The following is a 26,728-nucleotide window of genomic DNA, read 5'->3' as shown; positions in this document are numbered from 1 at the left end:
AGAGTATGCCCAGAGGCATAATCAGTCCGTCCCTCAGGCTCTATAGGAACGAACTGCTCTGATACCATAATGTAACACCCTACCATACTTAATCTTATGCTTAAGTCATAAGACTGAGTTAGTAAGGTATTACGACCTCTAAGAATAGTAATATATATATAATAATAGAGAAAAGATACTTAACTAGGAGCCTTGAAAAACGGGTAAAACAAAATCGCAAAACAAAAAGCGCAACGCTCAGGAAAGAATTACTTGCGTGCTAAGAAACCTAATAGGAACATGATAAAGTTAAGCAAAAGAATAAAGGAAAGCCAAGGGAACAGCATAACTAGCCCCTGACTTAGCCTGCGAAGCTAAGGCTGGCCAGAGGATATATATATATATATACATATGAACATACATAGGTATCCCCAAAATATACCAAAATACCAAAATAAACTCCTATCTCTCCCTCAACCTCTAAGAGGAGTAGTATACATAAGTTACTTGGAGAGTAAGCTAAATACATATATACATATATACAAATAAAAAACCAAAATATACCCAAGGACTACTTCACTTTCCAGGATCCAGACGCCTAGTGAGGAGCCTCTCGACCTGCATCTGAAAAACAACAATACAATATGGAATGAGAACCGGAGGTTCTCAGCATGGTAAAAGTGCCACGTGTATAATAAATAAGGTCCTGAGAATGCCATAGGCAATCCTAGAACTCCGTTATTCAATTATCCAACTTAAGTACTAAACAGAAGCCATAAATAGGGGCAGGTATTCTAAATCTACCTAACTTACTCAAATTCAATGCTAATCTAATACCCAACCATTTTTTCATTTCCTCCATTTCCTCTGTCAATCATAATGCAACAGAAACAAGCAACCAAACAAGTTCACGCACAAGTAATGATCAAATAGTACAAATAGCAAGTATAACAAATAGCAGGTAATATATATCAATTAGGCATACCCAGGAAATGCATAGCAATCAATACAAACAAATGCATATGATGCATGCCTGTCCTATGGCTGATGGGGCCCATCTGTCGGTTATCCAGCCAACCTGACAAGTCTGAAAACCTTAGACTGTCCCCCGTCGCGCATCCCCAAGAGTCTATGCATAGAGTTCACATTCAATCATCATATAAATCACTCAATGGGGGTTATCCATACCCGGGAATTTATACGTGCCCGGTCACCCTTACGACGTAGGGTTAACAGAGTATCGAGAATCAACCTGGAACACGTGGTGGCGAGCCACGGTTTTTACCCAGGGAAACTCGTATCTCAGATATCATCATTCATAAGCCATTTCATAATCATAATCATTATTTAATCATTCATCAAGCCATGGTAGGTTAACTTCTTTTATCAACAACTTCCCTTTCACATTTTTCATCATCATTCCCTTATAATTCATTACGTTTACCCTTTCCGGGTCCTGACCAAACCATTTACCAACCTCTTCTCAACCTTTTTAATATCGATTAATCTTAAAATCAACCCAAATCTAACATTAAATCATTCACGTAATACGAAGATTAATCTTTGACTTCTCGGACCCATGACTATCACTAAGACATTCTCGACACTCTATTTTCTTTTCTGTTTCTAATATAGCAAATGAAATCGGAATTGCATAAACTTTATGTCCAGGCATTCATATTGAAATAATATTTCTAAAAAAAACTAAAGATCATAGTTTTCTGATTTCTCTAGTCTCAGGAATAAAGGAAAAACCGTGACTGCTCTGCAGTGCATAAAACCAGAAAAACAGTAGCAGCATGTGATATTCAAAATTCAATATAAAATTCAAGTTAAATCCAATGACTTTAAAAATTAATGTAGTTACACTTCACTCATCCAGGTTTCTTTCTCAATTGGTTCTGAGTTAATATCATTTTTAATAAAGAAGTTACATTACCTGGAAGTTAAGTAAAAATGAGTCAAAATCTGTTTTTGAAACCAACAAGCTTAGTACCTTTCAATTTGAATAACTTTTATTACAAAACTCCAATTAAGCTAAATTTTGATTTGGAAACTCCTAGCTCATCCAGAAACAACTGTGTCTTGGTTGCAACCCAATTGCTATTCAATTCTAAGAGTTACAAGTATTGGAAGTTGATGCATAGCTTGCTGAAATCTGTTTCTTTTCAGTTTTGACCACCAATATTCAAAAATTCACAACTCCCAATCCTTAACTCTTAAAATTCTGAAGTTTTAGAGCAATAAAGCAAGTTAATCAAATTTTATAACAAAATTAGTTTCACTCCAAAAATCAACTCGTAGAAGTCGCAGCAAGACAAACAAGTTGCTGTTCTATTTAACCTTTTCTGCTGCAGGACAGATTTAACAACCTAACTTTAAAAATTTGCCATAAATTATATATTTAACAAAAAGGTCCCAAATTTTCCAGTTTAGTTCCCTATATTCCCAAGTTTAGCCCAAACTTGGTTTCATGCAATTCTGACCATTACATAATTAGTTACAGCATATGCAATACCACCACAACACAACTCTACATCCTTATTAACAAACACCAATCCTAATCCATCATAAATAAATATAAGAGCACACCATTAATAACTTCCACATCTCATAATTCCAATATATAAATCCACCAACAAATCTATCCCAACAACATTATAAGGCTAATCATTAAATACAACAAACAATTCAACTTATCCTATGGTTCCTCTAACCTAAGTTTTCACAACACCGTAAATATTAAACGTGCGAAACTTGAACCATATCTTGGCCGATCACTTAGTTCACCCAAGGCAGCCTCACAACTCAAAATCACAGCCCCTCTAAGCTCAATCAAATAGCCCCAAAGTAAGCCTTGTCACCAACAAAGCTCCAAGTAATCCAAATTCAAGTCCAATGCATAAACACCCTCTTAAACTACACCTAATACACATATATATGTTTCAATTCAGTTTTCTATTACCAAAAACAAGATTGAGCTAGGGTTAGGGTGTTCTTACCATACCCATATGCTCAATAGCTTGAGCCCACAAGTTCCGGAAGCTAACTTGAACCTAGAACATAGAAATTGGACAAGATTCACCATAGGTTTCCAAGTTTACCAAAGAAAGAGGGATAGAGATTTTGAACTTAATAGGAGGCTTACCAGTGAAATTGTTCGGATAGAAAGGTAGAGCTCAACGCGCTGAGCGCGTGGCCGTGAACGGTGCGGCGATCGGAGCCCGGACGGAAGAGTTATGGTGGATCAAAGGAGGTTAAGGGTTTGGGGGCTCTTCTTTCTCCCCAAATCTGTTTTGCTGCGTTGCATGCAAATGGGGGAAGAAGGAGCTGCTGTCTTCTTTAAGTGTTTGGGTCCGGTTGGACCCACGGGCTCGGTTTGGGCCCCGGTTCAACCGGTTCGGTCCTTCCGGTCCGATTTTGGGCCAAATTTTCGAAATTGGTATCAAAATTTTCGTTTTGACGAGCTCTATACTATTTTGATACTAGTTTTGTATTTTTAATTTTCCTATTTAAAATTCGATTTATTGACTAATTATTTTCCGATTTTAGCGGGGTTTACACAAAGTATCATTAATTTGACTTAAATATTCTTAGTAAAATAAATTTTTGAATATGAAATCTTAAATAAATATAATAAATCATAAATAATTCATTATGTTAATTTTAAAAAATTTAAAGTTTTACATTTAATATGTTGAAAGAAAATTTTTTATTAGTTACAAAAAATATTTGAATTTTGTGACAAATAAATAACTTGTTACAAAATAGTGCATTTTGTTACAAAATATTTAGAACTTTTGAAACAAATAGATATTTTGTTACAAAATATTTTAAATTTTTGCAACAATATAATCTTTTGTTACAAAACATTATAATATTTTGCAACAAAACAACAATTCGATACGCCAACATAATTTGTAACAAAAAAAATTACATTATTACAAAATATTGAAATGTTTGTAATAATAACTAATTATTGTTACAAAAAAATCATAATTTATAACAATTTTAAATTTGATACAAAATTTTTGTTACAAATACTCAATTTTATTGTAGTGCCTGACCCTCTTTTTTAGAAGGGAAATGCTAGTTGTACAATATTAATCAGCCTTTAATCAGCCTTTAATCAGATTTAAATAATATTTAATTATTTTTTTAGTGTAACATGTTCCTATTTTGTAGATACATATCTATAATTAGATTTTAATTTAAATTTAAATTTTAAAATTCACCCACTTCATTGGTGGTTACGGTGACTTTGTTTTACTTTCGTAACTTCACGTAACAGATACAATTTTTTAAATTCCTTATTCTACGGGATATTCACACGCATTAGTGAATCCCAAACCAAAAAGGACGCTCCCAGCTGAATTCTCCATCTCGTCTTCATTGGTGAAGACTATCACCATCTTCTAGCTGAAACACTCTCTCATTTTGCATTGGTGAAAGGTATCATTATTTTTCACACATGTGTTTATGTAATTTGTTAAGAAATATCATGTTCAACATTTTTAATTATATTTTAATTTAAACATAAAAACACTCTGCTGATTTAATTGAAACAAGGTTGATCTTATTTAATTTTATTAATAAAATTGTTGCAAATAAAGTATATAATCAACAATTAATTTAAAATTGTGTTGTTATTTTTCGATTATAATACATATGATAGTATGATATTTTATACAAAATATTTTTAAAACACATCTAAAACCAGTCAACTTTAATAATACAATATAAATGTTAATAATACAATTATGAATGGTCGAATATAATTATATACATAAACTAAAATATTTTCAATTGTAGTTTCTTTTTCAATTGTAACACATCTAAAATATTAAGTTATACAAAAAATATTTTTAAAACATATCCAAAATCATAAATCTAGAATTTAAATTTAAACATTAAAAAATAATTGTAACACATCTAAAATTATGAAGTTATACAGAAAATATAAAATCATAAATCTAAAATCTAAATTTAAACATTAAAAAATAATTGTAACACATCTAAAATTATGAAGTTATACAGAAAATATTTTTGAAACACATCCAAAATCATAAATCTAAAATCTAAATTTAAACATTAAAAAATAATTGTAACACATCTAAAATTATGATGTTATATAGAAAATATTTTTAAAACACATCCAAAATCATAAATCTAAAATTTAAATTTAAACATTAAAAAGACAGCGTTGTAAATGAGCTCCGAAAAGGAGGAAGGCAGCGTTGAGGATGAGCGCGGAAGAGGATGAACGACAGTGGAGGATGACTTCTCGATGTACACCTCTGAGTTTTCCATGTGCGCCTCTGAATTTTCGACATGGCGCAAACGTGACTTCTCTGCTTCTTTGAGTGTTTTGTACGAGTTTAATTAATAATTTGATAGTTTAAGGTTTATTTTATATTTTTAAAATCAAAATTTTGAATTTTGAATAATTTGATTTTTAGATATGTATTTAAATTATAATATATTAATAATTAAATATATTAAATCTGAAACAAAAATTTAAAATTTAAATTTTAAATTTCAGTTTTTTTAGATTGTATTTTGAATGTGTATTTAATTTTAAAAAGACAATAAATCTATTCATAATTTTTAGTTGTGTTTGTTTTAATTTTTTTTAATTATTGTAATAAAAGGCTGAATGTTGTACAATTTTTAAAGGATACCTAGTTGAACCGTTTTTAGAAGGACCCGGCAGACCCTCTTTTTTAGAAGGACCGAAACATTAACAATAATTTTTATTTGATTCTATGATACCACTTATTTTATCATGTAATATATTTTAACAATGAGATAGAATATTAAAAATAGACTTATTTTAATAAAACTTATATATATTACTCGTCTAATAAATAATGTGAAATTAGTTTAGCTATTTTATAGTTTAGTTAAAAAATAATTTTGTATTATAAAATATAAAGTTACTAAAATAATATGAAATCTTTTATAGTTGAATTTTATTTAATAAAATCATTATAATTTGTCTTTTGGTGACTTAAAATCATTATAATTTAAAATAACTAATTTGGCCTTCTAATTATAAACATAAGAAATATTGTCTATAATTATAATATGAAATAAAAATTTTTTGGATTTAATGAAACACTTTAAACTTTAAAAACTAAAATAAGATTACGTCCAAACCTAAGAAACTAATTTAATATTTTACTCATAAAAATAAGTGGTACAGATTATTTTTTGTTATTGTTTGAATTATTTAGCAGAGTAAAAATATAAAAAAATTTCAGGTTAATAAGGATGGAGAAAGTTAATGAGATGTGATCTTGGTGGGTATGTAAAATATATATTTTTATCTATAATAATTTTATTGTTGGTGGTTACTTTTAAGATTTTCATGATATGATAAAGTATTTTATAGGAGAGAATGTTATTGAAAAATCTGATGGTGAAATTATTATTACAAGTCTCCAATTTTTTCGGGAGGAATTACCGGCCAAAGAAGAAGACATTGTAATCTTTATATTGACAACAAGAGTATAGTAGAGTGGCTAAACGAAGAGGAAAATAAGTCTTGGAAGCAATGAAAATTAAGAAATAAAGTTCATAGAATAAAGCATTTGATACAAAATATTGAGGTAAAAAATAGGAACATTGGAAATTTTAAAGTAAGAAAAAAATAGAAGAGTGTGACTTTAATAAACAATAACTATTGGATGAAATTGATCACGTAAATATAAGTGCATGGCAATAAGAGTGGGATGAATAAAGTGAGTAGGTAAAATTAGAATGATATGAATAGTTAGCGTAATAAAATTATTTGAAAGAAAATCAAAACAAGACAAACATAATATTTAAAATACTCAACAACAGACATGAATAGATTTATTTCTATTTTGTTATTATTATATATTTTATCATAAAATGGTCAAATAAAATCTACATATAAATAATCTTTCATAAATATAATACATGACAAAATTTAATAACATTGTTTAATTTATATAACTGACCTTACCTAATAAAACAAAATTTTACTATTATTATTTGTTGTTATAATTTATTTTTAATATTTATTTATATTTTAATATATATTTTATATTAAATTATTAATAATTTATTTAATAATTAATTTTAGTATATACTTAATACAATAAATTCATCCATGAAGGATGATCACATCATAAAATTCAAATGTATCATTAGACTATTATATTCTTTGATATATGATGTACAAAGAGTTTCTACATGTATAAATACGTTAGTGTTTGCTTTAACTCCAAAGCTTTTGTAGTCCGCCAATCAAGTTATAATATCTTAGAAATTTTACAAATAATTAAAAATAGCTGAGATCATACTTTTTTTTTGTTTATATTATTTTATAAGCTAAATATATTTTATAACTGTTTATTCGTTATGATATTTTATAATAATGAATATAAAATTTTTTATCGGTTATGTATTAATTATATAATAGTTTCAATATCCGAATTATATAACGATTACGATGGAATTATAATGAATTTAGCTAGCGTTAAATGTAAAAACATAATATTGAAAAACTAAACTGCAACACATGTAGGGTTAGTAATAAATAGAATAGAGTAGGATTTGGACTGTACTCTAATTTTACTCTCTGAGTTAAAAAATTTTTTAAAATTTTATCCTACTTTATTGTGGGTTAAAATTTTTTTAACATTAACCCTACCCACACCCTAAAATTCTAAACCCTATTCTACTTTATTCTACCTGCAGAAAAATAAAAAAATTTTAAATAAATATAAAATTCAATCATTCTAAATTTCATATATATTAATAAAATAGAAAATAAAGAACTAAGCTTAAATTAAAATTAAAAAAATATATTTTAAAAAAATCTAACATAAAATTATAAATAATATGAACATCAATTAATTTAGTAGTTATTTCAAATTTTTATAAGAAAAAAATTGTGGAGTCAATATTCATTTTTTTTTTTTACTACATACATAACTTTTACATATATATTATATAAGAGCAATGCTAGAGGGTCAGCAACTTTTATGATTAGTAGTCATCAAATAGCCATCAATAATGATTTAATGGTATGAGATTTCATCCAATGGCTCACCTTTCTCTGCTGGTTATATACTGGCCAAAATTCAATAAAATTACTGACCCTAGACTTTTTCATTATATAATATATTAGAGATGCCTATAGAATAAGATAGGGTAATGAATAAACAACTTTACCCGAATAAATTGATCCGAATTAGTTTCACAAATAAAATATATATTGCCTGCCCTAGAAACATGGCCATTAATTGATGAGATTTGTTTGCTTTCGTCTGAAAAGTTCTACCGTGGCACTATAGCACGCTATATATGAATCTATCATCTCCTCTAATCTTTTGTACATGATTCCCCAGTAAATTCTTTGTACTTTAGCTAATGTCTTTGTACAATCACAAGACCGAATTAACAATTTTTCTCTTCTCTCATATAATTTTTCTTTGTACTTTGCTACTTTCTGCGGTTAAATCCGTTACTTAGTTTTGTTGACAAGTACGGTCATCTAATTTGTTTTAACTCTTCACGAAGGTATTTTAGTTTATTTGCTAATTTTTCTTTTTCATCTAGAGCTTCACTCTGTGAAGCCTGAAAAACCAAATATGAACAAACTTTAGGATGCTATACGAAAATAACAACTGGAAGCTAATGCCAATAATTGAAAAGCATGTAATAGCATAATGCTCCAAATCAAAAGTATTTCCTATTTTCACAATAAGATTTTATGACATGTTAGGAATCAGAGTAAAAGTTGAATTCCAGTGCCATCATGAAGAACGATGCCAGCACAGAAAACAGCAGAACTGCATTAGCAGGTGAAAGAAAGAAAGATCAGACTGAAAAAATCTACTTTTAAGAGTCGCTTTCTCTGTTTTAAGTTTTTTCTGTGCCTCCTCACTGCTTCAAGATCTGACCGAAGAAGATCAATGTTCTTCTGCAGACTCAAATAGTACTCCTTTGATCTTTTGTATAACTCCTGATTTAAATTCGCCTGCAAAACTCAACAGTTTCAAAGAAAAAATGATAAATAAATAACAATGAAGTAATCACCAGGAATCAAATAACTGACTAGCATTATTAAATCAAGTGAGGAATAACCTAAGAGAGAAATATTTTTGCCTGACATATTTGACCAGTTTATCAATGACTATCTTTTCTAGAATATAGCACAGTATTTGTAGAGAGAACAGGATGAGTGGCACCATTGACTTCACAAAGGAGGACGTAAGAACGCCTCTACGTCCTCCTTTGTGAAGTCAATGGTGCCACACTTAGTGGCTCGGCGCTTCCAGCATCACTTGCGGCATCCATGTGATTGTTAACGGATGAAGTTCGCGTCCTTATCCTGCCTCCAGTGGCTCCTTGTCTCACCATCTTGTCAGCTCCGATCCTTCAACGCTTATCCGAGAATAATTCTTCTGAACCCACCTTCTAAAACGAAAATTATTATCACTGTCAGTGAATTAAATTGATTTTGAAATTAAATATAAAATATTATTAAAGTTGAGATTAAAATTTTAGTATCAATCTCTAAACTAACAAATATAATACTAAATTTTAATTTTCCAATCTCTATTTCAATATCTCAAAACAAACTCTATTTTGAGATTTGTCGGAAAAGAAAGATGAGGAGAGTGGGGTGTTGTGTTGGCGCGGTGGATGGAGCATGAAATTTGAATTGGCTAATCATCCAACGATAAAATAAAATAAATAGTGATTTTGTTTTTATAACTTGAGGCCTAAATAGTGATTTTGTATTATTATTTTTTTTTTGGTCAGAAGTGATTTTGCTTTTATAACTTCAGGCTCATCCAAGGGTGATTTGGTACATTTAGGCCCATCCAAATTTGGCAATTTGCATGGAGACTAGAGTGGACAACTAGTTATTACAAAATCATAATTAATTCAATTTCTATAGGAGCATGAAAGAAAATTATGACCAAAACAAAAAATTAGTAATAATAATAAGTCCCTTTCATGTTTATTTAAAGCAAAAAATAATTTTTAATAATAAAAAATTGATAAAAAGACTTTCATTACTTATTTATTCGTTATGAGTTTATTTGGTAGTGCGTGATTGTTTGATTATGATAAATTATGAAGTATTTTAAGGACAATTAAATAATATTTTAAGAGTTAGACAAGAATGATAGTAAAAAAAGGAGAAGCATAATAGATGATTAATTGATTTTTTTGCTATCATTTGACACATATAAATAAAAAAGAATAACAGAATCTTCAAAAGTCAAGAAAGAGGAATTGTGGATGTTAGCAATAAATTGTAGGTGAGATATAAAGAGTGGAGCAGAATTGATTTTAATAGTTGTTAATGACCATATCAAAAATGACTATAGATTGATTTTTGTATTTATTTACTGACTTTTTTTTATATAGATTCATTGATTAGTAAAATTTATTGTACAATATATTGTAACGACTAAAAATTTATTCATATCTTTGAACTGCAAGACTAATCTCTATAATAGTAATTGAAATTAAACTCATTATATATAAATATAGTTACATGGTGTACCAACTAAATTGATATATAACCATATTATTTATACATAAAAATTAGTCATTAAAATATTCATATACAATATATATTAAATGATGAAATATTCATTAAAAATATGTGAAACAAAACATACACAGGTATAAACGAACACATATATTAAGGGTTAATACTTTTTTATTTTATGAATTAGAAAGTGAAAAGAAAATTTTTAATTAACTAATATTAACTAATTTTAGTATTTAGGTTTAGGATTTAAATTAAGAATATATGATTTAAAGTCTACATTTTAATACAAACAAATTAATTTAAAAAAAAAATGCCAATGAATAATAGCTCAAATGGCATAAATTTTCCGTACTCATTTAAGAGGTTGCGGGTTCGAGTCTTCATATCTTTGGTTAAAAAAAAATTTCATTAATTAAAATAAATTCTGTTTGTTTTTTTTATTTTTATAATATTATCATTAAAAAAATTAGTTAAAAAAAAAATTAATTCACTAGCACTATTCTTATTAATATTAACTAACACGTTGGATTAACACTTTATTTTTATATTATTAGAATTTATGATTTAAAATTTAGTATTTAATGTTCGTCTAAATTTTGTCGGTCAGGTAATAATATTATTCTTATATAATAAGTTTAGTATTATTCGTAACCTTTTTTTTATATAAAAAAAAAAAAACAAATTTCATCTATTTTAAAATGAATTCATTCATGTATATCAGTATATATATAAATTAACGGTTATTTTTATTCAATCACTACACAAGGTACATACTCTCTCACATTTATTTATTTATATATAAAAACACCGCTTATACGAGATATAGTAGCTAATAAACAAGCTACTCTAATCTCCCGTCTCCACAATTTAACTTGTCCATTTATTCTCCTCGATTAACACTAATAACGATTCATCGGATCATATAAGTACCTTATTTTTTTATTATTTAATTTTAAAGGGCACTAGTAGTAGTGAGGTGTGTTTTGAAGTGGTGTGGAAATTCCGGTAGCATGATATTGACTTGTTGGTCAACAAGTTGCTTGATATCCATAGGGTGCACGAATGATGGATTGGTAGCAGCATACGAATTTATTGCATTTATTTGATTCCATGCTTCTGTGGGATGGAAATCATCCCAAAACACGTACTCTTTCCTATTATTGCATGGTTCTTCATTTTCAATACACTCTCCACTCCACCCCGTAACACAGCAACCAACTGTTGAAACCGTAAAGCCTACAGATATACGTACAAAACATGAGTCCATACAGTATTTTATACAAAAAAGAACACGTATTATAATATTACGTACCAGGTGCATTGGTATTTGCAATGGCAACTGCTGTAGAGTCTATAAAGATGGATTTGGAATAAGGAGAGAGGTTGAAATTGAGAGTATCCACCAGTGATACTAGCTTGCTATTGAAAATGGACACTGCTTCATTTCCCTCTTCATAACAAGATCCGTTTGTTCCAAAAGTTCTGATGGAATTTGGAGTGCAACCTACAAGGCCCAACCCAACTATCACCAACTTTCTTGCTCCAACATCAATCAGATCCTACACCAAACAAACAATAATAATTAATCAGCAGAGAACTATAACAATGACCCTTAGCTCAAGTGGCATATGCTCTTTTTTTTTATCATGAGGCTTGAACAGGTCTTGAGTTCAAGCCTCATGTAGTGCAAACTTGATCAATTCTATAAGATATAACATAGCATATAAATTAAAGTAGAGTTGGTTTGAATGAATACCAGTAAATTGTGTTCTAAGTGTTGAATGAGAAGTTGTGCATATTGATGAGGGGTATAGATTTGGCTTGTTGGGTACAATTGTGACAGGAAATAATTGTTTATGTAATCATTGTTGCCAATGTTCACATAATACAAGCATTTGCTAAGATATTCCTGAGCTTTGTTCATACTTCCGAGTGTGCTGGCGATTCTGGAAACAATTACTCTGTGATGTGCTATCTGTAGTCCTAGACTGACCACAGCACCCTACCACCCAATGTATATATAGTTACTAAACTATATGTTATATTTAAGTTGAAGAAATAATAAAAGAAAAGAAATTAATTACTGTATGAGAGCCACTCTCCACAAGAATTCCAGCAGCACCAGATGCATAGTTAACACCTTTAAGAATGTCATAGCCACTTGTGTTTGCAAAGGGTGGGATGAATTCCTCAAATCCCAGTTGCTGACCTGAAATAATAATTTATTAATTAGTTAATGAATATTACTAATTGAAGTTTAAAGAGAAGAGAAGTGTTAGTATTGTTACTAATTATGTCAATTGTGGTTAGGCCATTGGTGAATCTTCCGGTTGGGCCAAAAGGGAAGTCAATGCCATATGGTTTGAAATTGGCTTTGGCAACGGTTGCAAGATCGTTGTTGTTTCCACTATCAGAAAGTGAGTCACCGAAGATGAAAAGGCATGGCACTTGGGGTGCTCCCTTCACAAATACCACCATAAGAAGATGCAAAACCAACCACAGGATCTTCTTCCTTTCACATGCCATTGCCATGTCTCTTAGTTACACACAATACCAACATTAAATGTGTATTTATAGGAGAGGGAGTGTTCATCATAGTGCCGAGCCAATCACAATGAGAAAAGTGTGTATCCATTATTATAATATTACTTAGAGGAATGTTAGGGGAGAGCAATTTTGGTATTTTGTAATCATCAATTAGTCATTAATAGTGTTTTTAATGGTGTGAAATTACATCTAATGGTGGGAGATGACTCACTTTTATTTTGATGGTTAAGTGCTGGCCAGAAAACACAAAAGTTGCTGACCCCCTAAGCTTTTCCTATTACTTATGTTATGTATATACTAAAATCAATCACTAAAATTAATTTATTAATATAAAATTTATATTAAAATATAAATATATATTAAAAATAAATCAAACTATATATATATTTATACATAAATATATTAATAATTAATTTTCGTAATTAATTTTGATATATAAATAATATTTTTATGGTAATATTCATAATAGAGTAGTGGGGCCTAAACAGAGAAACACACCATGTCCAAGTGATTGAAGCTATATAGTAATATTTGTTAGTATTAAAATAGTTATTTAGAAGAAGGGAGAAATACTAAATTTAAAATGTACCATTTTAATGTATAATCTAAAAATAAAAGTATTGATATCTTTACTTCTAATATGTATGTTTTTTCAATGTCCTATGAACCTATATATCTCACTCTCTAGTCCACCATCTTATCCTCTTGTTCCAAAGGCAGCTTAACAAGTTTTGTGGTCTATTGTACTGGTCTGTTTCCCTGAGACCAACGATAAATTATGTCGGTACCATTAAATGCAGAGCTAAATGTTAAAAGTGACAACTAATGTTATTTTTTTTATTTTTTTCCATAAAAAATTATGTTTGCAAAATAAAGTGTATATATGAATAATTATATATAAATGGCTAAATATGTTACAGGCTTTTTATTGAATTTTGAATTTGTCATAGACTTATAATGCCATGTTAAAATATTATATATCTAAAAAAATTAAATAAAAAATGCATAAATAAATATATGTTGAACATTAAATTAAATAAAAAAAATATATTGTAGATGGGATATTGCTCTGAAAGGAGAGAAATATAATAAATACTATACCATAATATCTATGGAAAGAGAGAACACCATAATAAGTTCAACTCAAACCACTTAAGGCAGGGAGTTATTAACTTGAACAACATCGTATATACCAACTTCGTTATTCATTGTCATTAGAAATGAAACGTAATGGGATGAGAGAGATAGCCAGATAGGAATGTACTATATGATAATGATAATTGGATCAGATCGTTCAGTTCAACTAAATTAACTATTAAACTGGTTTAATTCATGAAAAAATCTATTAAATTGGTAAAATTAATTGAGTGAGAGATGAGAGAGAGAGAGTGAGAGTGGGAAACACTGAGTGAGGTAGAGCTAGGAATTTATCGGTAAAGGATCCTGGGATTTGGAATCGAGAAGAGTATCAACCTTTGGAAAATGATTCTTTTACCGTTTTTGTCAATAATCTATCACAAGATATTTCGAAAAAAGAAAGAACTTTATCACTTGTTCCATTGGACAGGACGAATCAATGACATTTATCTTGCTTGAAAGATCAAAAATGGGAAGGTTCTTTTGTTTGCGTTTGTTCGCTATACAACGAAATGGGGGGCTGTGAAGGCTATATCAGAAATGCATCAAACGTGCATAAGGGGGAAGATAATCTACATAAGTGAGGCTAAGTATAGAAGGCCAATGGAATGGAAGAACACTGAGCTACGTAAGGGAGACATTGCAAGATCTGTTGAAGAAAGTAGGCATCCTCAGAGAGAGAAAGGTCTTACAAGAGTGGAAGAAACAAAGAAGGATACTTCTGTCAAGGACCCGCATGAGAATGGTTGGACGAAGAAGATTGAAGTCCCAATAGCAAAAGAGAATTTCGATTAGCTGCTGAGGAGCTTGGTCGGAGGAACGATGACGGCTATTGATTTCAAATCGTTAGAGAAAGCAATCAGCAAGAATTTTCCTCAGATTGTTGAAGTCAGAGAACTTGGAACATATAAAGCCTTATTAGTCTTTGATTCTGTGAAGAACGCAGAGGAAGCGTATACCTTCAAAATGAATAGCTTTTTGCAATTCTTTCATAGCGTTTGGCGATGGGAGGAATCAGAACGCAGTGAGACTAGAAGAGTCTGTTAGAATGTTATGGAGTGCCCCTACATGTTTGGTCAGTGGGTACATTCAATACGATAGGCGGTCTATGGGGGGAAGTAGTAAAATGTCATGAAATGACAAAGTCCGCCTTATCTTTCAGTGTTGGTCGAGTGTTAATTGACACTTGTGTGTTTGATATAATTAAGGAATGGGTGCATATCACTGTGGGCACTAGTGGCTTTGATGTCTTTGTAAAGGAGGTGGGATGTGAGATATATGGAAAAAAAATGCTTGACGGAAGATGCAATCGTCAGGCCAACGTGTGGAAGCTCTAGTTCACATGGTGGTGGAATGGTGGCCATGGCGGCGGTGTGGGATCCGGCGGCTGAGCTAATCATGACACGGGCTAACGACAATGATGTAGATAAGGGCAGAATGGTAACATCATATATTTTTTTGAACGAATGCAATCAAGAGCATTTAAATCCGTATCAATTGCAATTGATAACGGATTCGTTCAGAATTAAAGAAATTAATGGGGAGGCTGATTGTGAGAATTTTGATGATTGTGCGAAGATTGAGTCAGAAAGAACGGTTACACAGGTTTGTTTTGATAAAGGAAGTGGGTCCAAGAATTTTGAAGACAAGATCAAAGGACGGGAAGAGAAGGGTGTGGGTTTTGCAAATAACAAGGCCCAAAACGAATGTTATAATTCAAAGCTCCTTCTGGGCCATCAATTTGGTGGGCCTCCATATCATGACCAATTAGGTCTGCCCACTCAACAAGATTGTGCCAAGGAAGCTGGGCCGATTCGAAGGCTGCTCATGGGATCCGATTCTAGGCAGGCGGGCCCCTCTGCTGTGAATGATGAGCAACGCTGCACGAGTGGAGCGCTCCAACTCTCACATGCTCCTGTTTACGCCGCTGCCAGGGACTATGAGTCACGTTCTTGTGCGCTGCGAGGTGGCGTGATGCATGGTCAAGGCTTGCACGGCTTGGAAGCGCCAGATGGAAGCCAAGCATGGGGCGGCTGTAGTATAATGGAGAAGAGCTTGGTAGCGCCGAACATGGTGAAAGGGTACAACCAAGGGCTGGAGGAGGAGGAGTTGGCTGAAGGAAGAATGGACCGGACAAACCAGAGGGGCCAAATATTGCAATTGAAAGAGAGGGAGAACGATGTGGTAGTAGTACAGGTGAAGACAAAGCTGTGAAACATGATAACGTCAAAGAACGGGTTACTAAGGATGTTGGATCCGAAACAGGAGCAGAAGTCATAAATCAAATTGTTGACCAAAGGTTTACGGAGGAAGAACAGATGGCCGAAAATAAGGAAACATGGAAGTTAGCTGTGGAATCTGGTGCGATTTTTTATGATGAACAGGAAGACATTATGGCGATTTTACAAAGCCAAAATGAGGACCTTGCGGCAAAGAAAAGGATGGCAAAACAGAAAGAGAAAGCTAGGAGGAGCAGGCCCAAACAACATAACAAGGTGTGTAAAAATTCGTTTAAATGATTTATAGTTGCTGGAATGTTAGAGGACTAAGAGGAAATGGGAAGTTAAGTATGGTGAAAGAGTTGAAGAAAAATTATAGATTAAATATGTTAGGGTTGATTGAAACTAAGAGGGAGGTAATGACTAAGTTTGATGTAGTACGTTTGTGGGGTTGGGACTATGTAGAATCAGTAGGTGCGTCTGGCGACCTATTGTTAATGTGGGATGACTTGTTGTTTAAACGGTCGAACTGCTATAAAGGGGATGGTTGGCTATGCGTTGAAGGTTTGTTGACAAAAAATGACTTGAACTGTGCATTCTGCTTGGTGTATGGAGCACATACGCGAAGGGAGAAACTGATGATGTGGGAGGAGTTAAGCTACATTGTGAGCTTATGTCAATCAAGATCCGTTTTATTTCATGGGGACTTCAACGAGATACTAAGGTTGGAGGAAAGGAAAGGCGCTGTTAGTTTGCCGGCTATGGCGGAAGATTTTAAGGAATGGGTGCTAGATTTACAGTTAGTGAATTTACCGTTAACTGATCGGCAGTTCACATAGTTTTGAGGTTGTTCTTGTAGCCGCATTGATAGGATTCTGGTTAGTATGGAGTGGCTTGAGGAGTTTCTAGATACTTGATTGAAAGGGGGACCAAGAGGTCTATCGGATCATTGTCCGTTGATTCTAGAAGATACAAGATTGAGTGCGGGTCCAAGACCTTTTCGAAGCTTGGATTCCTGGTTTACACATGAAGGGTTTCCGAGAATGGTGAAGGATGAGTGGCGGAATTTGGGTGAGGCTCAGTTCACTAATAAGTTGCAGGCCTTGACGATACTGCTGAGGAGATGGCATAAGGAAAATTTTGGCGGCATGGATGACAGGATAAAGAAGTTCGAGGAGGAGATTAAGAAGATTGATGATATGGTTAGTGCTGGTAGCTATGACGGAACAGTGGAGGCCAGACGGAAGGCTCTTGTGACTTGTTACGCGAAGTGGTATGCCAGAAAGGAGATCCATTGGAAGTAGATGTCTCGCTCTCAACATGCTAGAGATATGGACAAGAACACTAGATACTTCCATAACCTGGCGTCGGCTAGAAGGAGGAACAACAAAATCGATTATCTAGTAATTAATGGCAGATTAGTGAGGAACCAGGCCAGAATAAAACTTGCTATTACAGGATTTTATAAAGATCTGTATCGGCATGAATTTGCTCCTATGATTGAGATCCGGGATGGGTTGGTAAAACAGATTGATGACGACGATGCAGCATTGTTAGAGGTGATGCCATCACCGGAAGAGATACGAGAGGCAATTTGGAATTGTGAGTCCAGCAAAGTGCCAGGTAGTGATGGATACAATATGAACTTCATAAAGAAATGTTGGGATGAGATTGGTCAAGAATTTATTATAGCTGTGTTGGGATTCTTCCAAAGTGCAAAGCTACTAACGGACGTGAATATAACATGGGTAGCATTAGCTCCAAAATTTGTGGGAGCAAAGGAAATCAAAGACCTAAGGCCGATTAGTATGGTTGGGTGTGTCTATAAGGTGATATCCAAAGTACTGGTGAGACGGATGCGTCCAGTGATGCCAGGCTTAGTAGGAGAGACTCAGTATGCGTTTGTAAAAGATCGCAAAATACACGATGGTGCTCTCATTGCTTGTGAGACGGTCCATTGGCTGAAATTGCGCAAGAAGCAGACGGCAATTATCAAATTGGACTTTCAGAAAGCGTACGACAGTGTGAGATGGAGTTTTGTGGATATTGTGCTACAGTAGATGAGTTTTGGTCTTAGATGGAGGACTTGGGTGAAGGAATGTGTGACTACAGCGTCTATGTCAGTGTTGATTAATGGGTCACCATCCAAGCCGTTCAAGATGGAGAGAGGTCTTGGACAAGGAGATCTTCTTTCTCCTTTTCTGTTCGTTCTTGTCGTGGACGTCTTGCACAGGATGGTGGGTAAGGCAGTCAGGAATGGCCGCATTTCTCCATTGTTGGTGGGGAGTGACAACATAGAGTTGTCGCATCTCCAATTTACATATGACACCATATTATTTTGCCTACAGGAAACGAAGACGCTAGTGAACTATAAGAGACTTCTGCTGGGATGTGCTGAAGGAATGGGTGGCAAATATATTTAGTTTGTTGGGATGTGCTGAAGCTACTCTACCTATCAGATACTTGGGAATTCCTCTAGGTACAAATCCTCGGCTGGTGAAAACTTGGAAACCAATCATTGATAAGGTGGAAGATAAGCTGAGCCTATGGAAAGCGAAGTCTCTCAACAAAGTTGGTAAGTTGGTTCTCATAAAGTCTGTTCTCAATAGCTTGCCAGTATACTACTTAAGCTTGTATAAAATGGCAAAGGCGGTTGCAGAAAAGATTATAGGGTTACAAAGAAGGTTTTTATGGAGTAAAGATGATGGGAGTAATGGTATACCTCTTGTGAAATGAGAATTGGTGCAAGCTCCGAAAAATTTGGGCAGTTTAGGGGTGGGGATGCTTTAATCAGAAATGTATCGCTTCTCTTCAAGTGGTGGTGGCGCTTTTCGAAGGAAGATTTCCCGTTGTGGAAGAAGGTGATTTGTTCTTGTAATTAGCTGAACCCATCTGTAATGTTGTCAAAACAGCCTTTACCATCAAGAGGTGGCCCGTGAAAAGATATTTGCCAACTTAATATTAGAGAACAAGAGGTAAGAGATATGATGATAAGTAGTTTGTCTATGGAGTTGGGAAATGGCAGACGTATTAGATTCTGGCAGGATGATTGGTTATAAGGTGGCTCTTTGAAAGGTAGTTTTTCAAGACTCTTCTCTGTTTCAAATCAACAAGGATCTGTCATAGGAGACTGTGGGTTTTGGGATGGGTTAGAGTGGATATGAAACTTTCAGTGGAGGAGAAAATTATTCCAATGGGAGCTAGAGTTACTCAATCAACTCCATGACAGATTACGACTAGTCAGACTAGCATCTGATAGAGAGGATACAATTATATGAAAATTTAACAGGACAGGTATTTTTTCTACTATTTCCTTTATGCAGATGCTGCAGAAAGAGACTCTTTCGAAGGACATCACAAGCTATAGCTTCACTAATACCATATGGAGAGGATTGGTCCCTCCAAGAGTCGAACTGTTTGCATGGTTCGTCTTAGTAGGCAAAGTCAACACTAAAGAGAGACTGAGTAGACTAGGAATTATACATTATAGTGATAATATTTATGTTTTGTGTAAAAATGATATAGAATTTGTGCATCATCTGTTTCTTGGCTGTGAGTTTACATGGCATGTGTGGTGCGCGAGGTTGACAAGTGCTGATAGAGCTTGAACAATTCCAGGGACGGTCAAAGAGCTGTTTGAGAGTTGGACTGAAATGCCTGGTGGTAACTCTGAGCAAAAGAAGTGGTTGGTAGGATTCTTTGCAGTTGTCTGGAACATTTGGCTCGAACGGAATCGCAGAATTTTCCAGAACTCTGTGACAGGAGTTGATGCTATTAAGAATAGATCATTTTTGAGTTATAGGGAATGGTGCGGGGTTGATCCGTTTGGTTATTGATGGCAATGACGGAGATGACAACAGATTAGATTCTTTATACCGTGTTTATGTTCTTGTTTTTGTTATTGTCTTCATTTCCTATTTGCTCCACTTTAGTGTGTTAAACTTTTTTTGTTCAAAAAAAATATATTTTACATATAATTATATTATTTTATGATATTTAATTTATCTTTTAATTAAACTTTTAATTCTTTAATTTTATCGATTTAATAACCATTAGATTTTTATAATCTTAAAACTTACTTTTAGCTTGACCACATATTGATGTCGGAGATTCTTAGTCCACACATATTTATATTTGGTATTTATTTATTGGGGAGTGCTAGTGGAACAATGAAAATTTTGAATAACATAAACAACCACCAATCAAATGAAAATACACTACACTCTAATTTAATACTACTAATTAAATTTATTTTTTTTAACCTTATTAATTCACATTGTTTACACATTGTTCAAAAATCATGTTAGTTACCTATACTTTTCCTTATTTATTTAACAGTTAGTAACAACGTACACCGATTCATTATTTTAGTAACATTATGTTTCAATTATTGTGTCTCTATAAAAAACAAAATGAATTTATCGGATAATAATATAGCAACCAATGTATACTTTCTACTTACATATATAGAGAGATCAGAATTGGAGTCATTTGATATAAATTTCAGTTTTTTTTTCTTTTTATTTTTTTAATCTCTCTCACGTAATATTAAAGAATAGGTAATATTTTTCTTTTAAAAAATAAAAAGGCAATCCATTAAGTGATTTTGGTATCTAATTTGTCCTTCATATGGATAGTGTAAAAAAAAGGTAAGTTTTCTTTTGTTCACAGTATCTTTGTGTCTCACATGTCCAAAGCTAATTTATTGTAAATTGAAATTTTAATTGAGATAAGTTTAAATTTTTATATTTATTTAAATAAATAAGTGAGTTAACTATTCGAACAACTTAAATAATAATTGAAGTGATATGATTGAAATAATTTACAAAGGTGAGAGAGATTTTGCTAAGCTGTGAAACATGGCCCATTAATTGATGAGATTTGTTTGCTTTCGTCTGAAAAGTTCTACCATGGCACTATAGCACGCTATATATGAATCTATCATCTCCTTTTCTGAATCACAAGTTTGCAACATCATATGACCCACACTAGCTAGTATCCAATAATGCATGCACCATTCATGCTAATGCTACCTAACTTTCTCACTTCTTCTATAGACTCCACGAGAACAGAGTGAAACATGTGCTCTAATATTCAATTAACAAATAAAAGTATTATTCCTTAATTAGACTCTGTTAAGCTCAGGAATAATACTTTCACAATAATGCTAGGAACCGAAATGGTTCCAGCAAAAAATTAGCTAAATATTTTTGCGTGAATTCAAAATTTTGATGTGAATAATGCTTATACTAGGCATTAGAATATTTTTTTTCTTTGTAAATTAGATGGTTTTGAATTTGTTTTCTGATTTATCATGTTTTAGGCATTTGGAGAGAGAAGAAGTGTGAAGAGACGGAAGCTAATTGAATCAGTTTCTGTGATTCACGATGCAATTTAAATCATAAATAAATAAAACTAATTACTATATTTATAATTAATTAAGTTATTCCATTTTTTGCTAATTTAGAAGTGTTCCATATACTTTTCCATATTTTAAATATTTCAGTTTTTTGTTGCATTTTTAATGTGATGTTAACTTTTAATTATTACTACATGGAATCAAAGTTCCAATCGAGACTTAGAAGAGATATCTCTTAAGCTTAAATTCAACATCAGATTTTGATCTGTTCTACATTGCCATTGCCATAATAAGGAGAGAAAATGATAGAATCTTGAATATAATCTGTTGTAATAATGAACGTGAAGAGTAGAAAAAGAAAGGGGGACAGTTGCAATTGTCTATTAGTGGTGAACAGTAAGATGCTCTGCTCTGTGGGATCATATGAAAATTTCTTGTATTTTTATTCCGTATTATTTATGTTATCACTTTGAAATCAACTTTTATTTTATTAATATTTTAAAACTTAAACTAAAAATAATGATAAGCTGATAATACTAACGTATAAGATAATTAACTCATCAGAATAAAAATATTCAAAGCATCTAAGAATTTTGGGGCTAAAACATTGTGATTTGTGTTTTTGTGACACCATAACCTCTTTTATCATTGCTTGCTTCCTTTCACCTCATTATTTTACCTTCACTCAACTAGGATATTAATACAATTAGCTTGAATATAAAATATATGTTTTTTAGTAATGTATTAATATATGTTAAAAATTTTAAATTTTGTATTTTATTCTCTTAACAAGTATTCTAAATTTGTTTCTAAAACTCTGTTTTGTTAAGGTGGATAGTGAAAAATCGTTTGCCATATATGCATATAGTTCCAATTAACCAAAAGCAAGCTTGGTAGTTGTGTTTTTCCCTTTTTTTTTTTTTGGTATTATTTTATCTTTTTATATATATATTTTTTGTGGTCTGAGTTAGTTTTTGTCATGGTATAACACGTCTCCCTCGTCCCACCCCTCTATGTAGTAGTGTTTGGTTTTGCTCTAAAGAAAAATAATTCATTTGTTTTCCCAATATGTTTTATTTTTGGTCTGAGAGTCCGGTGGATATTATATGGGCCTTAGGTATTATCTTTATTTTCAGGCTGTGGCCATTAGGGATTTAATATCCACTTTCTTTAAATTTGGATCCGATCACACGAATATCGGATATATACGTAAAATACAAAAATATTTTTAAAATTTATTTTTATTAAAAAAATATCAATAATTTTTTTTTATTCTTTTAAATATTTTTACTTTTAAAATAATATTAAACATACTTTTCTTAAATAATAAATTAAAATAACACAACATATACAATAATTACTAGTTAAAATAAAACATAAAAAAAATTTATTTATTTTTTTTTATTTTTGCGAATACAGAGATATGCTGATACCTACACAAAATATAAAATAAACAAGCAAAATATATATAATAAATATCTCATCAAAAAACTAAGGAAAGGACAATTTTTTACTGTACCAATAATAAAAAAATAGAAAAAGAAAAAAGCTTGATTTCTAGAACGTGTAAATGGGTCTCTTGGAGTTGCCCCAAACTGCTTGCTTGGACTTAGCGAAAGCAATTTTTTCCTGTCTATTCCCAATTATTGCCAACAACTTTAGAAACAAAAAACAAAAAACAAAAAAGAGAACATATTAGCTCACATCATGAATCATACACATAAATTCAATTCATTAATGCAATGAATAAATAGTTTTCACATCACAATTTTTATCGAATTATATTATTTATTTGCACTCAATATCAAATAGCTTAGCAAGTCCATTATTAAGTATGACATTCACATATAAACATATTTGAATTTTTTCTTTAGTAAATTATAATTAACAACTAGTAATATACTCAATTTTTAGAAGATAGAAAGAACTAACTCAAAACTTGAGCAGCTTCATTTGTAGCATTCTTAGTCCAAAGAGCAATTTTCTCTTGCCTATTCCTGATATTTATAATAATTCTGTAAATTTCATCACCATGATCAAATTGTTCTCCAATCATTCCCAACAACGTTAGAAACAAACAAAAAAAAAACATATTAACTTACATCACAAATCATACACATAAATTCAAATCATCAATATAATGAATCAATGATTTTCACATAACATTATCCTAAAAAACTCTAAAAATCATAAAAAATCCTAAGAAATCCTAATAAATCCTAAAAAATCTGAAAAACCCTTAGAAAATCTTAAGAAATCCTAAAAAAACCTTAAAAAATCCTAGAAAAACCTAAAAAACTTTAGAAAATCTTAGAAAATCATAAAAAACTTAAAAGATCATAAAAATATTAAAAAATTCTAAAAACTCTAAAAGACCCTAGAAAACTCTACAAAATCCTAGAAAATTTTAAAAAATTCTAGAAAATTCTAAAAAATCCTAAAAAGTCCTAGAAAACCCTAAAAAAATCCTAGAAAACTCTAGAAAATTCTAAAAAATCCTAGAAAACTCTAAAAAACCCTAGAAAACCATAAAAACCCTAGAAAATCCTAGAAAAATCTAAAAAAATACTAAAAAATTCTTAAAAAAATCTTAATAACTCCTAGAAAAACCTTAGAAAATCCCAAAAAATCCCAAAAAAATCCTAAAAGAATTCTAGAAAATTCTAAAAAACTCTAAATACCCTAAAAAAATCCTAAAAAATTCTAAACCCTAAACCAAAAAACAAACAAGCAAAATATATATATAATAAATATCTCATCAAGAAACTAAGGAAAAGACAATTTTTTATTTTCCCAATAATAAAAAAATAGAAAAAGAAAAAAGCTTGACCTTTAGAACGTGTAAATAGGTCTTTTGGAGCTGCCCCAAACTGCTTGCTTGAACTTAGCGGACGCAATTTTCTCCTTCCTATTCCCAATCATTGCCAACAACTTTAGAAACAAAAAACAAAAAAGAGAACATGTTAACTTACATCACGAATCATACATATAAATTCAATTCATTAATGCAATGAATAAATGATTTTCACATCACAATCTTTATCCGTCACTGTAAATAACTGAATTATGTTGTTTATTTGCACTCAATATCAAACAGCTTAACAAGTCCATTATTAGGTATGTCATTTACATATAAACACATTTGAACTTTTTCTTTAGTAAATTACAATTAACAACTAATAATATACTCAATTTTTAGAAGATAGAAAGACCTAATTCAAAACTTGAGCAGCTTCATTTGTAACATTCTTAATCCAAAGAGCAATTTTCTCCTATCTATTCCTGACATTTACAATAGTTCTGCAAATCTCATCACCATGACCAAATTGTTCTCCAATCATTCTCAACAACTTTAGAAATAAAAAATAAAAAAAAGAACATATTAGCTCACATCACAAATCATACACATAAATTCAAATTATCAATGCAATGAATCAATTGGTTTTCACATCACATTACCCTAAAAAATTCTAGAAAATTCTAAAAACCGTAAAAAATTCTAAAAAATCCTAAAAGACCCTAGATAATCCTAAAAACTCTAAAAAATCCTAGAAAATTCTAAACACCCTAATAAACCTTAGAAAACCTTAAAAAACCTAAAATATCCTAAAAAAAACCTAAATACCCTAAAAAATCCTACAAAATCCTAGAAAACCATAAGAAATCCTAGAAAAACCTAAAAAATCCTAGAAAATCCTAAAAAATCCTAAAAATCCCTAGAAAATACTAAAAAACTCTAAGTATCCTAACAAACCCTAGACAAACCTAAAAAACTCTAGAAAATTCTAATAAACCATTAAAAAAATTTGAAAACTATAAAAATCTTAGGAAACCTAGAAAACTCTAAAAATCCTAAAAAATCCTAGAAAACTCTAAAAAATTCTAAAAATTTTAGAAAATCCTAAACAATACTAGAATACCATAGAAAATCCTAAAAAATCCTAGAAAATCCAAGAAAAATCTATAAAATTCTAAAAAATCCTAAAGAGTCCTAGAAAATCCTAAAAAATCATAGAAAATTCTAAAAAATCCTAGAAAACCCTAAGAAATTCTAAAAAATCTTAGAAAATTCTAAAAAACCTTATAAAATCCTAAAAATCACTAAAAAAAATCCTAAAAAACCCTAACAAAACCTTAAAAAACCCTTAAAAAATCTCCAAAAAATCCTAAAAGAATCCTAGAAATTCTTAAAAAACTCTAACTATCCTAAAAAATCATAGAAACTTCTAAACCCTAAAACAAACAAGTAAAATATATATATATAATAAATATCTCATCAAGAAACTAAGGAAAAGATAATTTTTACTGTGCTCAATAATAATTAAAAAAAAATAGGAAAAAAAAAAGCTTGACATACAGAACATGTAAATGGGTCTCTTGGAGCTGCCTTAAGCTGCTTGCTTAGATTTAGCGGAGGCAATTTTTTTCTGCCTATTCCCAATTATTGCCAACAACTTTAAAAACAAAAAACAAAAAACAAAAAAGAGAACATATTATTAGCTCACGTCACGAATCATACACATAAATTCAATTCATCAATGCAATGAATAAATGGTTTTCACATCACAATTTCTAACCGTCACTGTAAATAACATAATTATGTTATTTATTTGCACTCAATATCAAACAGCTTAGCAAGTTCATTATTAGGTATGCCGTTCATATATAAACACATTTGAACTTTTTCTTTAGTAAATTATAATTAACAACTAGCAATATACTCAATTTTTAGAAGATAGAAAGAGCTAATTCAAAACTTGAGCAGCTTCATTTGTAATATTCTTAGTTCAAAGAGCAATTTTCTCCGGCCTATTCCTGACATTTACAATAGTTCCGCAAATCTCATCACCATGATCAAATTGTTCTTGAATCATTCCCAACAATTTTAGAAACAAAAAAAAAAGAACATATTACCTTACATCACAAATCATACACATAAAT

The 26,728-nt window shown here is 31.2% G+C and overlaps 1 protein-coding gene and 1 long non-coding RNA gene across 2 annotated transcripts; both read right to left on the bottom strand.

Annotated features, from left to right (window-relative positions):
• Nucleotides 1–465: 465 nt before the first annotated feature.
• LOC107621994 (uncharacterized) lies at nucleotides 466–3,291 on the bottom strand. The gene is made up of 3 exons (XR_015903317.1): nucleotides 3,128–3,291; nucleotides 2,982–3,035; nucleotides 466–603 (listed from the first exon to the last, which is right to left on the bottom strand). It is a non-coding gene; the product is annotated as an uncharacterized LOC107621994 (long non-coding RNA).
• A 7,959-nt stretch (nucleotides 3,292–11,250) lies between these two features.
• LOC107622864 (GDSL esterase/lipase At5g45670) lies at nucleotides 11,251–13,090 on the bottom strand. The gene is made up of 5 exons (XM_016324919.3): nucleotides 12,814–13,090; nucleotides 12,610–12,734; nucleotides 12,282–12,527; nucleotides 11,838–12,084; nucleotides 11,251–11,761 (listed from the first exon to the last, which is right to left on the bottom strand). The coding sequence occupies exons 1-5, from the start codon at nucleotides 13,055–13,057 to the stop codon at nucleotides 11,478–11,480; spliced, it is 1,146 nt and encodes a 381-aa protein (XP_016180405.1). The 5' UTR covers nucleotides 13,058–13,090; the 3' UTR covers nucleotides 11,251–11,477.
• Nucleotides 13,091–26,728: the final 13,638 nt, after the last annotated feature.

This window comes from Arachis ipaensis, chromosome B10, assembly GCF_059453495.1.
Source record: "Arachis ipaensis isolate K30076 ecotype BB chromosome B10, ASM5945349v1, whole genome shotgun sequence".
Taxonomy (NCBI): Eukaryota; Viridiplantae; Streptophyta; class Magnoliopsida; order Fabales; family Fabaceae; genus Arachis; species Arachis ipaensis.
The sequence above is the reverse complement of the archived record's forward strand: the minus strand, read 5'-3'. Positions and strand labels throughout refer to the sequence as shown.